The sequence below is a fragment of the Sceloporus occidentalis genome, unplaced genomic scaffold (assembly GCF_023333645.1).
Source record: "Sceloporus occidentalis isolate IW3139 unplaced genomic scaffold, rSceOcc1.0.p SCAF_123, whole genome shotgun sequence".
NCBI classification, from domain to species: domain Eukaryota; kingdom Metazoa; phylum Chordata; class Lepidosauria; order Squamata; family Phrynosomatidae; genus Sceloporus; species Sceloporus occidentalis.
The window spans coordinates 640,127-655,008 of NW_028317103.1; the positions used below are offsets into that span (position 1 = coordinate 640,127).

Genomic DNA, 14,882 nt, shown 5'->3' on the forward strand with positions numbered 1-14,882 from the left:
TTCTAGGTCTTTTCAACTGAAGGAAATCTGTTTTCACACACAGTTTCTTGAATTCCAAGTCTTCGTGGGTTATTAATGTAGTAGTATTAATGCCTCCCAAGTATCCAATACCCCTTTTCAATGACATAGAGAAGCATCAAGGGCACCAACAAAACAAAGTTAACTGATTCAGACCATTCCATTCCACAAACATGGTATATGTTTGCGGAATGGAATGGTCTGAATCAGTTTCCTTTGTTTTGTTTTTACCTCTAATCAGTCACTATCAAACAATATCCAGACACTAAAGACAACAACATGTTAGGTTCTAGTAATTTTATTTTCTTAGTTTTCTTAAAGTTCCAGGGGCGGTTGATAAAAGTAACTTCAGGCACCAATCTTCTTGTCACAGTAATGTTAAACTAGTGTGCTGTGAACAACCGAATCATGCACTCAAGTGAATGGCACAGTTATTTAGCTTTCAACAAATCTAGATTAAAAGATTACACAAAAAAACCCACGCATTATGGGTCTCGTAACCGAAGTAAATATTGCAAGAAGAGGGTGACAGTCCATTAAACTAATTTTTCTGCAGATTCTTTTTTAGACATTCTAAAAGAAAGGGAAAAAAATTATGGTAAAAAGTAGTAATTACACGAGTTATTGTAGCATCTGTATTTTGTTTTTCTTTTTAAAATTGTAAATTTACTTTACTTGCTTTGCTGGACATTTTAATAATTTGTAATGGCTTAGAAGCACGTTTGCAAAGCCTTAGAATTAATATTAGACTGTCAGAATCAACCATGCGTGCGGATTATTTTATCGTATAGTTATAGTTATTTTCTTTTATCTTAATACATAAAAAAGTTACTTACTTGTATTTTATCAAACGTGTTCCCTGGATAAGCTGGGCACCTTCATTTGTGAAGTGGCATGCAAAGAGAAGCCAGTTTCTAGGTTGAACTTTGTAAGCAAATCTCATAAAAAGCAACGAATAGCAGGTGAGTGCTGGGAAAAAAACAAATCAGCATTTTAAAAACATGATCATGTAACACTTCAACTATATAAGAAATTGAACACTTTTTCAGATATTCTATGCGATTTACTATTCTATATACTCTAAGTTTCCTTTCCATATCACAAGTTCATAGTATATTGGCAAAATCTATCAAATCTGTTTTAATATACTTCAGAAAACACTGCAGCTTTTAATAGACGGCATGCATGGTCGCTTACCTTAGGTTAATACTATTGTGTATGTGTATTTTCAGGCAAGCCAGACAACACCTGCACCCAGAATCTCCCCTTCCATTTAAGTTTCATGACAAAGGGGTTTGTTCACTAAAGCGAGAGTTGTGGTTTAACTTTTACTTCATTATGAAGGAGACCAATAAGAAGTAGGGTGGGTCTTTCATAATGTGAAGGTGGTAAACCCCAAAGACATACTTAAAGACAAGTGGGGAATAAAGATTTGTTGGGGGAGGGACAAAAGTGGTACTAAGGATTAGAAAAGCAAAAAGGTAATTTTCTTTTGCTACAGAATTCAGTGGCAAATATAATGTATGACAAAGATCTAAGAGGCCAATAGATCAAGATCAGTCCAAGAGCCAGAGACGGACAGAACTTATGCTTGCAGGCAGCAATAGGATTCTTTCCCACTATATACTAGAATATCCAATAGCACAATTTTTGCCCCCTTTTGGGCAATATTGGATAGAATTTTTTTTGCATTCTGGATCAGCAAATAAGGGAACCTGACAGGGCTAGTTTGTGTTTTATTTATTTTTTAACCCTCTTAGCTTTGTAAATGTTTGTAATTGGCTCGGTGGATCAGATATTTCAGATTTCTGGACTGAATGTACCTCTACATGTTAGATATAGATATATATATATACACAAATAGTGTAACATAATTTTTTGCAGAAAGTCCCAAGAAAAAAAAAATTGGAATAGATTGCAGTGCTGTATACACTGTATAAAGCGACCAAAACATCAGCCAGGAAGCATAGAAACTGAGAAGTGGTTTGTGGTCACCACCTACAGAACCACTCCTTTATTGGGGGTGTCTTGCTAATTGCCTATAATTTCCACCTGTTGTCTGTTCCATTTGCACAACAGCATGTGAAATTGATTGTCCATCAGTGTTGCTTCCTGAGTGGACAGTGTGATTTCACAGATGTGTGATTGACTTCGAGTTACATTGTGTTGTTCAAGTGTTCCCTTTATTATGTTGGCCAGTGTATAATTAATTCTGAAAACAGAGTTAAAATCTTACCAAATGTCATACGACCGCTGATGATCTCCGGAGATTTTTGCATATCATTGATAGCCGCAATGGGAAGGCCCCAGTTTGCCACAGGTCCCCAGAAGTGCTGCAGAGAGCCAATGTATTCATTATGAACAGCATAAAGCCACACATTGTTTCTTTCCCCATCATACACACAGAAGCATAAATACATAAGCGATAATCGACAGATCCAGATAGCAGTGAACCGATAATACATTCTGGTGATGAGAAAGTAGGGGAAGACATGCATGATTAAATGGTTGGCCAGTTACGAATAGGTAGATTAACTCACCCCACACAAATTTTAGTTGTAAAGAACCGATAATGAAATTTTACTTACCGTGCTATGATTTAATTGATTAAAATCGACATTCCGGAAATGCAACAGAGAAAAAGAAAAAAAAAAATTAGTAGTTTGTACCATAAATGAAAACTATGCTACAGGACTTTCAAGACTCCCATTATTATTATTATTATTATTAACACATGTGGTAAACAATCCAATTTGTCATCTTTAATCATCCAACTGGACATTCTGATTAATAAAAGTATATGTAGGAAGAGACTAAAGAACATTTAGCCATAAAAGGACTGGAACGTTGTGGTGTGCAAGGAAAGTCACCCAAACACAAGATGACTGAAACCAATGGCAGCCTATGCATATAAAGAAAGGTTTTTGAAACAAAAGGGATAGAAGTCCAGGTTCACAATGATAAATAATAATTTCCTTTAAAAGTTTCTAAATTCCCATATACATCCAGGTGAGTGCCAAGGAGGTTTTGTTTTATTTTTTGTCCTGCCTCCTACATTACAAAGAAAATGCATGTGAGAAGGGGTAAGACATAGGATGTTGTCTCATTCATGCTAACTCCACATGAATGAACATGAAGTGCGGCTGGGAATAGATAACCACAAACGTTCTTAGTTTGAACCCCCCCTTTCTGAGGGATTGGTGGCTCCTATCACAGCATGAAGGAACAGGGGTAATTTTTCCCCCATCTGTTGAGAGAGAGGTGGCTCACAAGGATGCTAGTTATTATATTTGGACATGTGTGCTTTATTCTCTTCTAGATCGTACAATATTTAACCCCTCCGCAAAAACCGACGTCAGGCATGTCATGACTAACCCCTTTAGTCCCCTATAGACGTTCATAAAACGCATCTCAAAAAAATGGATGTACTGGTATGTCCTGACCTTCTTGCAGCGGTGGCATTGACTCCTGCGTTTGCGTGATGCGCACAACCTCCGCTGCTGCCGGCACTTCCACCAGGGCTTCTATGGTGGAACACAGGAAGGTCTCACAGCGGTTCCCCCTTCTTACCTCACCTCACTCATCTCTAAATACACTTCTGTCCGGTGCCTCTGCTCATCTCCTTTTATCCTCTCCTCTAAAAATATTATAACTGAACTGAACTGGCATATTGAAAAGGATACATCTATTGCCTTAAAAGTTATGGAAAAGCAGTTGTCATCACAAAAAGAGAATTCTGCAGCAAAAAGTGTGCAATATATTATCAATTATTTTATTATCTCCTGTTATACTGCATTCTGCATAGATTATGTAACTTAATTAAGCTAAAAGCTGTGATGGCAATGGTTCCCCTTTATTCAAAAAACTCTCAATGAGAGAGACAGGGGAAACAGAACAGTGTGTACTCACCAGATACAAATGTATCACCCTCAATACTAAATATATGAAGAAAAGCAGAAAACTCAGCCAGGATAATGGTCAAAACTAGGGCTGCAACTAACGATTATTTTCATAATCAATTAGTTGGCCGATTAATCGATTAATCGGATAAAAAAAATTTAATTTTTCATTTATTTAAAATTATTTAATAAAGTAACATAGGATGTTAAAAACAAACGGCAGAATAAAATTTTTTTCTTGTTTTTATTTCCCCAACCTGCCCCCCAGTTATGCATATTTGAGCCCAGGCTTGCCACACTGCCCTCCCCAACATGCACCACTGCCCTCCCCACATATGCCTTATATTCCCTATATGCCTTATACCCCCAGATACGTCACTCCATCCTCCTCAGGTATGCCGTATACCCCCCTGATATGCCATAGTGCCCTCATAGGATTTGCAGACTCGTTCACAGACACAATACTTTTATAAATAAATACAGGATTAATCTTCACTGCCCCCAGGATTTAGATTCCCCTCAGTTTGCCCCCCTTTACCTCTAACTGCACCTTAAGTTAACCTTATTAAATTAATTAAATTAACCCTCAGTCCTCAGCAGTAAATTAATCCTGAAGAGAAGACCCCATTAACCACAACTGCCCCTAAATTAACCCTAAACACCCCATCAACCACAACTGCCCCTAAATTAACCCTAAACACCCCATTAACTATAACTGCCGCTAAATTAACCCTAAATACCCCATTAACAATAACTGCCCCTAAGTTAACCCTAAACACCCCATTAACTATAACTGCCCCTAAGTTAACCCTAAACACCCCATTAACAATAACTGCCCCTAAATTAACCCTAAACACCCCATTAACTATAACTGCCCCTAAATTAACCCCCACCTCCCCTAACTTTCAGCAGCCCAAATATTAATTTTATACTCAGTTAGATGAGTGTCACAGCCATGGCGATGCTAAGGAAATAGGTGGAGCCAATCACCCATTTGGCTCCGCCCATTTCTTCCTCCCTGTCGCTTCCTGCAGTCACTGCCGATTGGCCTGCCCCTTTCTTTCTCCAGCAGCGATTGCAGGGAGGGACTGGAAAAAGGAAGTGGGCGGGCCAATCGGCAGTGACTGCAGGGAGGAACTGTAAGTAGCAACTGCTGCTGTGACTCCTGTGAGTCACACTAAACGGATTATAACACGAGGGGTATTTTTCAGAGCATTTGCTCTGAAAAAACCCTAATTTTATAATCGATAAAAATGAATTTCATTATCGATTATCATTGATTTTATCGATTAGTTGTTGCAGCCCTAATCAAAACAGTTCTCCTTTTCCTGACTGAGTTTTCTGCTTTTCTTCATATTCATTATTGAGGGTGATACACTTGTATCCAGTGAGTACCTACTCCTCTGTTTCCCCTACCTCTCTCATTGAGAGCTTTTTGAATATTTGTTGTTGCTACTTACAGAGTGGAGTTCACATTTATAAGCAGCTCCGGTGATCCTTTGCTATAATGGTTCACCTTTACGACAGACTTGGCAAACATATGCAGGTGTACAATACTGCACAACACTTGTAATCTGTTACTAGTAATAAAAATGAACCTTTTTAACCTGATATACTTCAAGTAACTCTCCAAATGTTTTTGTTTAATATGGACCTAACTCTAGACAAAAAAGCATTCTAATCATAGCAGTGTAAAACACCAAGTTAATGGAAAAAAAGTCAGACTCAACTGAGGGGGCAGACATTCTGCCTCAAATTGCTTATGAGCATAAAGTAGAAAGGAGGTCTTATTCTGTAATGGGAAAAGCTCACATATATAAAATTTAAAAGAGGATAGTGTTTTGATTTAATTAATACCCCCTACCATTCTAAACTGTATACGTTAAATACATTTAAGTCTATGAAAGTAGAGTGAACATTGTTTTTAAGAAAGCATAATGAATTTAAGGTACAAATATAGTCCATTATTTTTAACCGACTGTTAATTACAATACAACTATGGATTGATATATTGTATCTTATTTGTATCAAAATTGAATTAAATAAAAGGGGTAGCTATGAACACAGGAGAAAACATTGACACTCACTGCCTGTCACTCTCTTACCATGAACAGAAATCTCATGGTACTCTTCCAGGGTATAAATAATAAGTAGTATAAGGTATAGTGAAAAACCCTAAAGAAATCTACTACAATCTAACGAGTAGGTACAGCTAAACCTTGGTAATGCCCCCCCCTCCAGGTTTCCCCCCAAACCCACCCTATGAAGTCCAATGCCCTCTATTAAGCCAACCTTTATCCTTTGACAAGTAGAGTTCACACTCAAATTCTTGGTGAGTATGAACCGCTGATAAATTGATGGGGATGGACAAGCAGTTCACCTTTAACCCCTTCAGGACTTTTTAAAAAAATTATTTATTTTGCCATGTTTGCAATAAAGGTCCAGAGCAGTTTTTTTTGCTTTTTCTATGACTTTTTTAACCCCATATCGAATGTTAAAAAATGCCAGTTACCATCTACTTGGCTGATATTTGGGGCGCTATATCTTTAAATTTCCACAGTGAAAACACTCCATATTGTAAAATATTATAAAGGGGGGTATATGTGACACTACTGTACTTCCAATATATTGGTCCAATGTGGGATATTTGTAATGTATGCAGAAATGTCATTTGCTGACAGTGGTCTGATATTACAATTTTATTAAACAAATTAAAGGTATAATTTTACAGGGAGATATATATATATATATATATATATATATATAACTGACTAATCCATTGTAACATTGCATCTTTGTTATCACGTTAGCAGTTCTTATACACCTAATGCTAATCTGAAACAAAACTGTCTGATAGCAGGACTTCAGTGGAGAAATGCTGGGTGCATAGTTAGTTTTCAGTTTGTCAAACTCATTCACGTACTTCCTTATAGTTAGGGTAAATGGGTTTAACCCTGAACAAAAAAAAGGCACTCAGCAGCCATCGGTCATTTAACCTTTGGAGGTACAATCATTTAGACAATTCTTAATACAAAGCTCTTCTTTCCGTTTAAAACTTCATCGCCTTCAACTTTTGGACAGCTGACATGGATATTTTCAGTGTGGCATGGGGAAGGAAAACTTTACAAACCGTGTAAATATGGAAAAATATACTTAATATGTAGTACAACGTCGACATAATGCATTGCTTTACATATGACTGCTTCAAAATTAAACCAGCGTTTCCTTTAAATGCAAGACCATAACTGCCTGGAATTTCATTACGAATGTCCATATAATTCTAACATACCCGTCTATGGTTTACAGTTTATATATAGAGCTAAATAGGGACCGCAGACGAATGTCATGTATACCACCCCGTTTGCAAGGTTAAACGGCAATCTCCAAATTCTCGGAAGCTGCACAAAAGCGACCACCCATGTTGTATGAATTACCTCATAAGATAATCACGGAATTCCTTGCTCTTGACATAGTCTACAGCTTTGCGGGCGAGTAACCCTGCCATGTTACCGATGTACCCACAACTGCAGTAAGGACGGACGAATGAATTCTTAATGAATCGTGTATACTCCCAAAGCAATCAGCAAATCAGCAGCAACTTCCTGTACTGACAAAATTACGTTATTGGGGGCTCGCGCATGCGGGCTGCCGAGACACGTGATGTTAAAGACCTGATTACGGTTGTGCAAGCGTAAAGGTCACGGAGTAAAGTGAATCTGGGGGAAAAAATCTAATGTTGTGTGGCGAGCTTTGAAATGAAGTGTTTCGCTGGTATGAAAATAATTGCATATGGGATTTAGCCGAGAACATTTCGGTGTGTAAATGAACGCTTTCGAGTAAACGACCTTGAGGTCTCTTGCAAAGAGTCCCTCCCATATCGCATATGTCGCCAGGGTGACCTCGCGGCTTCACTAAGTGTTTGTTAAGTTAATGTATTACTTACACTTCGTCTGTTGCTTCAAACTGTTAATTATCTTATCTAACCATTACATTACATTACATTACATGGTACAGTAGTAATATGTAGAGCGCTAGCAGATTCCATTGTGCTATTATGATAGGAGTACAATAAAATGCCATTAAAGGAGGGCTCTTGCAAAAAATATTTTCTTACATTAGATTAAAATTAGGTTTAACCCCTTAAGGACCAGGCTGTTTTAAATTTTTTTGTACCCTTTGTGACCAAGGTTCTCGTAACTCTTTTGCGGTGCTCATGTTTAGCGGTAATTTTCTCCTCTGCCATTTACTGTACCCACACAAGTTATAGATTGTTTTTTAAGGACAAGAAGGGCTTTCTTCCGATATTGTTTGTTTGATCACATAATCAAATTTCCTATAAAAAAAAAAAAAATATGATGAAAAATTGAAAAATAAATCCCACTTTTTCTCACTTTTATTTGAAAAATCTTTTACTCATATAAAAAAGCTAATGAAAACACCTGTCCTGAGTTTAGAAATACCCAATGTTTTTATGTTTTTTTGCTTTTTTCTGCACCTTATGGGGCAATAGGTACAAGTGACGTTTTGCTATTTCAAAACCATTTTTTTCAAATCTGGTCATTCTGCCCAATGTGCTATTTCGGGTTTCTTTGAAGCTGGCCAATGCAATTTACACTGTCAAACCATATATTTTTGAAAACTAGACACGCCAAGATATTTCAAACGCTGGTATTTTAACCCTTTCCATGCATGAGATTCTACTACCAGCCTTTGCCAAAGTTTGTGGTAGTAATTTTTTTTTTGTATTTTTTCACACAAGTTGTACTTCAGGTATGAATTTATAGCTCCTGGTATACATCACTGTTAAACAACACACCAATATGTGTACAGCAACATTTCCAGTAATACCGCCCTCCGGATCGGTCACAGTGCGTTCTGGGTCACAACTGGTACAAGCACCAACTAGAAAGGATCCTTGTCAAACATTCAAGTGGGGAAGCACTTGGGTAATAGTGATCACAATATGGTGCCTTTTGAAATAAACTAAAAAAAAGAAATCGCACATGGGAAATACTAAAACATAATTTTAAAAAAGCCAATTTTAATAAGATAAGGTTAGCGTTACAACATATTGACTGGCATATCTTTAGTGATAAAAACACTGAGGAAAAATTGAGTATCTTCAAATAAATATTAGAGAGGTACATATAAAAGAAACAGATTGAAACCAATGTGGCTTAGTGGGGAAGTAAACCAAGAAATTAAAAATAAGAAAAAGGCCTTTAAAGCATTTAAATCAGACAAATCAGAGGCATCTTATATAAGATATAAGGAAGCCAATAATGCATGAAAAAAGGTGATTAGAAGAGCTAAACTAGAAAATGAGAGAGGGATAGCCAAAGAGATCAACTAGTGAGCAGTACTAGAGGATTGGAGGAAGGTAGATGTGGTTCCTATATTCAAAAAGGGTTCAAACTCTTTGCATGGAAATTATAGACCTGTGAGCCTAATTTATGTGGCTGGGAAAGTATTTGAAGGGCTATTAAGGGATAACATTCACAAATTCATTGGGAAGTGTTATTAGCATAGGTAATGTCAAACTATTTTAATTGCATTCTGCGAAGAAGTAAGTAGAAGTGTAGATCAGGGTGTTGCAATGGATGTAATCTACTTGGATTTTGCCAAGGCATTTGACACGGTTCCACACAATAGGTTAGTATTCAAACTGAAAGAAATTGGTCTAGATGCAAATTCTTGTTCTTGGGTTGAACATTTGCTTAGTGATAGAGTCCAGAGAGTTGTCATAAATGGTAAATCTTCAAACTGGACAAAAGTGGTAAGTGGTGTTCCTCAGGGTTCTGTTCTGGGACCAATTTTATTCAACATATTTATAAATGACCTTGCAATAGGTGTTGAAAGTCATGTTTCTGTGTTTGCAGATGACACTAAACTCTGTAAAGTAATACAATGTGAGCAGGATATTACTTTGCCGCAGAGTGATTTAGAGAGATTGGGGGACTGGCACACAAATTGCAGATTACATTTTTTAATTTATTTTTTTATTTGTATTGAAAATATAATGCAATTTACCAAAAATGTGCTGTAATATCTGGCAATTCTACAAACCAAGAGGAGAGCCGAAGTATATGTAAACATGTAAACAAATAATAAATAACATATAAACTTTTGGTTTACCCGGTTCTCTCTACCAGTACAATGTCCGCCCTAAGAGAATTTAGAGTGTTTAGTGAATAGAGTCCATCGTATACGTCAGGTCAGGGGCTGTCCGAGTCTGGATGTTTCAGTTCTTGATTTTCAAGAAGAGTCAGATGAGAGTAGAAGGTGGAGACACTGATGTTCGCTAGGTCAGTGGGATCGGGTCTTGTCTGAGTAATTCCGTCATGTACTAGGTTGTGTGTTGGAATGCGTGCATGTTTGGATGGGGAGTGAGATAATGGTAGCTAGCTGTGGAAGAAAGATTTAGTGGCAGTTTCTTTTGTGTGTTGTGCTGTTAACCATGAAATGCGGAAGAGGTGGGATATTTTGGAATGGAAAAGTGGGAGAGGTGGTGGTGTGGTTTCCATCCAGTGGTGGAGTGTAGCTTTTAGGGTAACTGCTGCTAGGATTCTTTGTAGTTTGGCGTTTCTGGGATGTGAGCATGTGATGCCAAGTATGGCATAGCTAGATAAAAGCCCTATTTTTATGTGAAGGTCATTGTTGGCATATCTTTGAACAATGTTTAGGAGTGTTGACAATGCCATAGACAATCGGTCAGGTCGGCTGCTGGATGTTTGCATTGGGCATTGATCTGTATTGGATCTGCCCATTTTATAGCTTTGTGTCGAGGAGATGTATGAGGCATGGAAGATTCTGTAGAACATTTCTTGTTCTAAGCATTTTTAGATGGGCTTTCAGTGTGTCTTGTGTGGTGAGAGCGGGGTCCAGGGCTAGCCAATGTCTAGGCCCTGCACGGAGTGATTAAAAATCTATACTGTGTCTGATGTTGATGGGTGAACGTGGGAAGTTTGTAGTGGAAGGCGGTCTAAGGGGTTTTCCCAGTTATCCGTGGTGAAACGTTGTATTTGAGAGTGGGAGAATTGTGTGATATTCAAGTCTTGGTATTTATCTCTAAGTTGTTCAATGGATAGGATGGTCTTTGTGGTTTGATTCAAAAGATGTCTTATGCCAGTGAGTCCCTTATCTGCCCATTGTGTGAATGTGTGTGATGCTTGGCCATTTTTAAATGGCAGATGAAATTTCACGTAGATGCACTTTGAGGTAAGGAATGCACAAGCAACTTACACCCTAAATGGCAGTAAATTAGGGATAACAACAAATGAGAAGGATTTGGGAATTTTTATACACAACAACCTAAGAAACAATCTGCAATGTCAGTCAGCAGTTTCTAAGGCCAGTAAGGTATTGTCATCTATAAAAAAGGCATCAATTCGCAGGATAAAAAATATAATTTTTGTCCCTTTATAAATCAATGGTAAGACCACACCTTGAATATTCTAAACAAGGATATTATAACACTGGAAAAAGTGCAAAGGCGGGCTACAAAATTAATAAAAGGAATGGAACACTTTAGTTATGAAGAAAGGTTAATTAATTTAAATCTGTTTAATTTAAAAAACGGTGCCTCAGAGGGGATATGATAGCATAATATAAATTTATTTGGGCCAATACAAACCATTGTGTGGAAATCTATTCATAAACAGGACTGTGTACAGGACACGTGGTCACGCATTTAGACTGGAAGAGAGGAGATTTAGTCCAAGGCAAAGGACAGGGTTTTTACAGTTAGGACAATAAGGATGTGTAATTCTCTGCCTGCAGAGGTAGTTTTATCAGAGTCTGTACAGACATTTAAACAACAATTGGATGAAAAACATAATATTCAGGGATATAATTTTGAAATTATGGGGAAACAGCTTCTTGATCCAAGGAGAAATCTGACTGCTATTCTGGGGTCAAGAAGTAATTCTTTCCCCTAGTTTGTGCAAAAAAATGTTTTTGCCTTCTTTTGGATCAACAGCACGAAATAAACAGATATGGGAAAGGCTGAACTTGATGGACGCATGTCTAACTATGTAACTATCAGTTAGGCCTGTCTTTGCCACTGAAGACAGGGTCGCGACCCCGACTTTTGGGTCGCGACCCCGACTTTTGGGTCGCGACCCTGTCTTCAGTGGGTCGCGGAGGGTCAGGGCCGTACTGGAGGCACACCGGGAAAATGTCACTTTCCTGGGACTGCCTTACACATTCTAGCGTCAATCCGCGAGCCGCAGGCTGTCAGGACCACGGCCGCAATAATCAGGGCCTTCAGGCAGCCTCTGGTCCGGGATGTACTTTAGTATTACTCCCCGACCGCAAAGCAAGTTGATTGATTGCTTTGTGGTCGCTGTCTGCTCCTACTGGGAGCTGAATAAAGTTTCTCTCTGATTGCTCCTCCCCTCTTCCTGCTGCAGCCCGCGGACAGCCTTTCCACTCCCTCATCTTTACTGAGGTAAGTATATATATTTTTTAGCGTACTAATTATGTATATATATATTTATATATATATATTTATATATATATATATATATATATATGTAAAAGGGTGAAGCCGTATTAGTCCAGTAGACACGATGTCAAAAAATAGGAGAGGTAGAGAGACCCAGGGACAGAACAAATAAACTAAGGGAACCAATAACCACAGTAAAACATCAAAGACAACAGCAATTAGACATTGGATGACTAGATGAAGTTCATATGAAGTTCTGGTAGTGTGTAAGGAAACCAGAATCCACATTAATTTAATTTAGTTTATTTGTTCTGTCCCTGGGTTATCTCTCTACCTCTCTGCATTTCTCACCTCCAGACCTATTATTTACGACACCCCACTCAACCCCCCCCCTCTTATAACATCACTTGTTTTAAGTTGTAACCGCTATCATGTTGATTAGTATTGCTTCAGACCTGATGAAGGGAGGATAACTCTCGAAAGCTTGTCTTTTTAATATTATGTTAGTCCAATAAAAAAGGTATCACCGCATACTCTGCAATACTCTATTTTTTGACATCGTATATATATATATATATATATATAATCTGCTCTGCTGTCCCTATTGCCTCTGTCCCCCAGTGGGACACAGCCCTAAATCCCCCACTACAGCCCCAGTTACCCCCACCACAGCCCCTATCCACCATCACAGTCCCTGCCCCCAACACAGTCCCTGTCCCCTACTCCCCACCACAGCCCCTATGCACCATCTCAGCCCCAGTTAGCCCCACACCACAACCCCTGTCCCCCCACCACAGCCCCTATGCACCATCTCAGCCTGTTGCCCCTATGCACCATCTCAGCCCCAGTTACCCAGACACCACAACCCCTGTCCCCCCACCACAGCCCCTCACCCCCTTCTCCCCACCACAGCCCCAGTTACCCCACCACAGTCCCTTTCCCCCACTGCAGCCCTTATGCACCATCTCAGCCCTATTCCCCACCACAGCGCCAGTTACCCCCACCACAACCCCCTGTCCCCCACTATAGCCCCTATCCCCCACCACAGTCTCCGTTCCCCCATTACAGCCCCTATCCCCACCCATAGTCCCTTTCCCTAATACAACCCCTGTCCCCCCACCACAGCCCCTATGCACCATCTGAGCCCCAGTTACCCCCACCACAGCCCCAGTTACCCTGACACCACAGCCACCTTCTCCCCAACACCGCCCCCCCCACTGCACCATCTCAGCCCTATTCCCCACCACAGCGCCAGTTACCCCCACCACAGCGCCAGTTACCCCCACCACAACCCCATTACAGCCCCTATTCTCCATCACAACCACTATCCCCACCACAGCTCCTGTCCAGCATCGCAGCCACTGTTTCCCTCACTAGAGCCTTTGTTTCCGTCACCACAGCCACTGTTCCCCACCACTGCCCATATCCTCCAATGCTGCCCATATCCCCTCACGATAAATCTTATCCTCCATTACAGCCCATATACCCCACCACTGCCCTCACTACTTCCCCTATCCTCTCACTGTCACTGAAGACTTCCCATTACATTCAGGAATTTGCACGCTACTGAGAATACACCATCATCTCTCGAGGAGTAAATTGGATATCCTTCACTGGAACCTTACAGGATTTTATCTACGTTTGCTGAAGTACACCCAAAGCAGTGCTCCTCAGTCAACATGGCCTCAAAAGGTAAATATGATACAAATTATATTAAATTTGGCTTTTCATGTATTGAAGATAGATGTGATGGACAGAAACCACAGTGTGTTTTGTGTAGCGAAACATTGGCTAACGAAAGCATGAAGCCATCAAAGCTAAAGTGCCATTTAGACACAAAACACCCGGCCTTTGCAGAAAAACCTGTTGAGTATTTTCAACGAAAGCTACAAGAGCTGAGGGCATCACAAAAGTGCCTTGTTCAAAGCAAGAGCAGGCACTCCGAGCATCTTACCACGTAGCTCATTGTGACAGAATGACCTGTCATACAGGGCCCCAAGGTAGACAGAGATGGCTCCGGCCTGGCTGCATAACAAACATGGCTCAAGCAGGAACTCCATTGTGTTAACAAATCCCATTAATAGGATTACTGCCAGGAGGATATTCAGTAGCCAAAGGGGATTAAAGGTTGGATCCTCTACATGTACCTGTTTATTAATGTTAATTCAATTATGGGGATATATAAGGCTATGTTTTACAACAATAAAATTTTCCATTTGTTCTTCACAATCATGGTGGTCGTGACTACTTTTGTGATCTAAGACAAAGATCCACCTATTAGCCTTTTGAGGCTGGAGACTATCCTGGAGGGACAGACGAAGGATTCATAGGGTATCTATAACCCTAACTAAGCAACCCATTACACTCATCGTATTGCAAATGCAAGAAAGCCCACACTATTGCAGAAGACCTTATCTTACCTGCTGCCATTGATATGGCCAGAGAGGTCCTGGATCAATCTGCTGCAGATAAATTGAAGACAATTCCACTATCCAATGACACGATACGCAGGAGGACTC

General features: G+C 39.5%; 1 protein-coding gene across 1 annotated transcript; it reads right to left on the reverse strand.

Annotated features, from left to right (window-relative positions):
- Positions 1–896: 896 nt before the first annotated feature.
- Positions 897–7,422, reverse strand: LOC149282081 (mitochondrial pyruvate carrier 1-like). The gene is made up of 5 exons (XM_089498635.1): positions 7,352–7,422; positions 6,531–6,534; positions 2,255–2,351; positions 1,180–1,184; positions 897–932 (listed from the first exon to the last, which is right to left on the reverse strand). The coding sequence occupies exons 1-5, from the start codon at positions 7,420–7,422 to the stop codon at positions 897–899; spliced, it is 213 nt and encodes a 70-aa protein (XP_089354761.1).
- Between the last annotated feature and the right edge of the window lie 7,460 nt (positions 7,423–14,882).

Excerpts from the sequence above, each read along its gene's own strand:
- LOC149282081 (XM_089498635.1), bottom strand. The coding sequence starts at position 7,422 with ATGGCAGGGTTACTCGCCCGCAAAGCTGTAGACTATGTCAAGAGCAAG.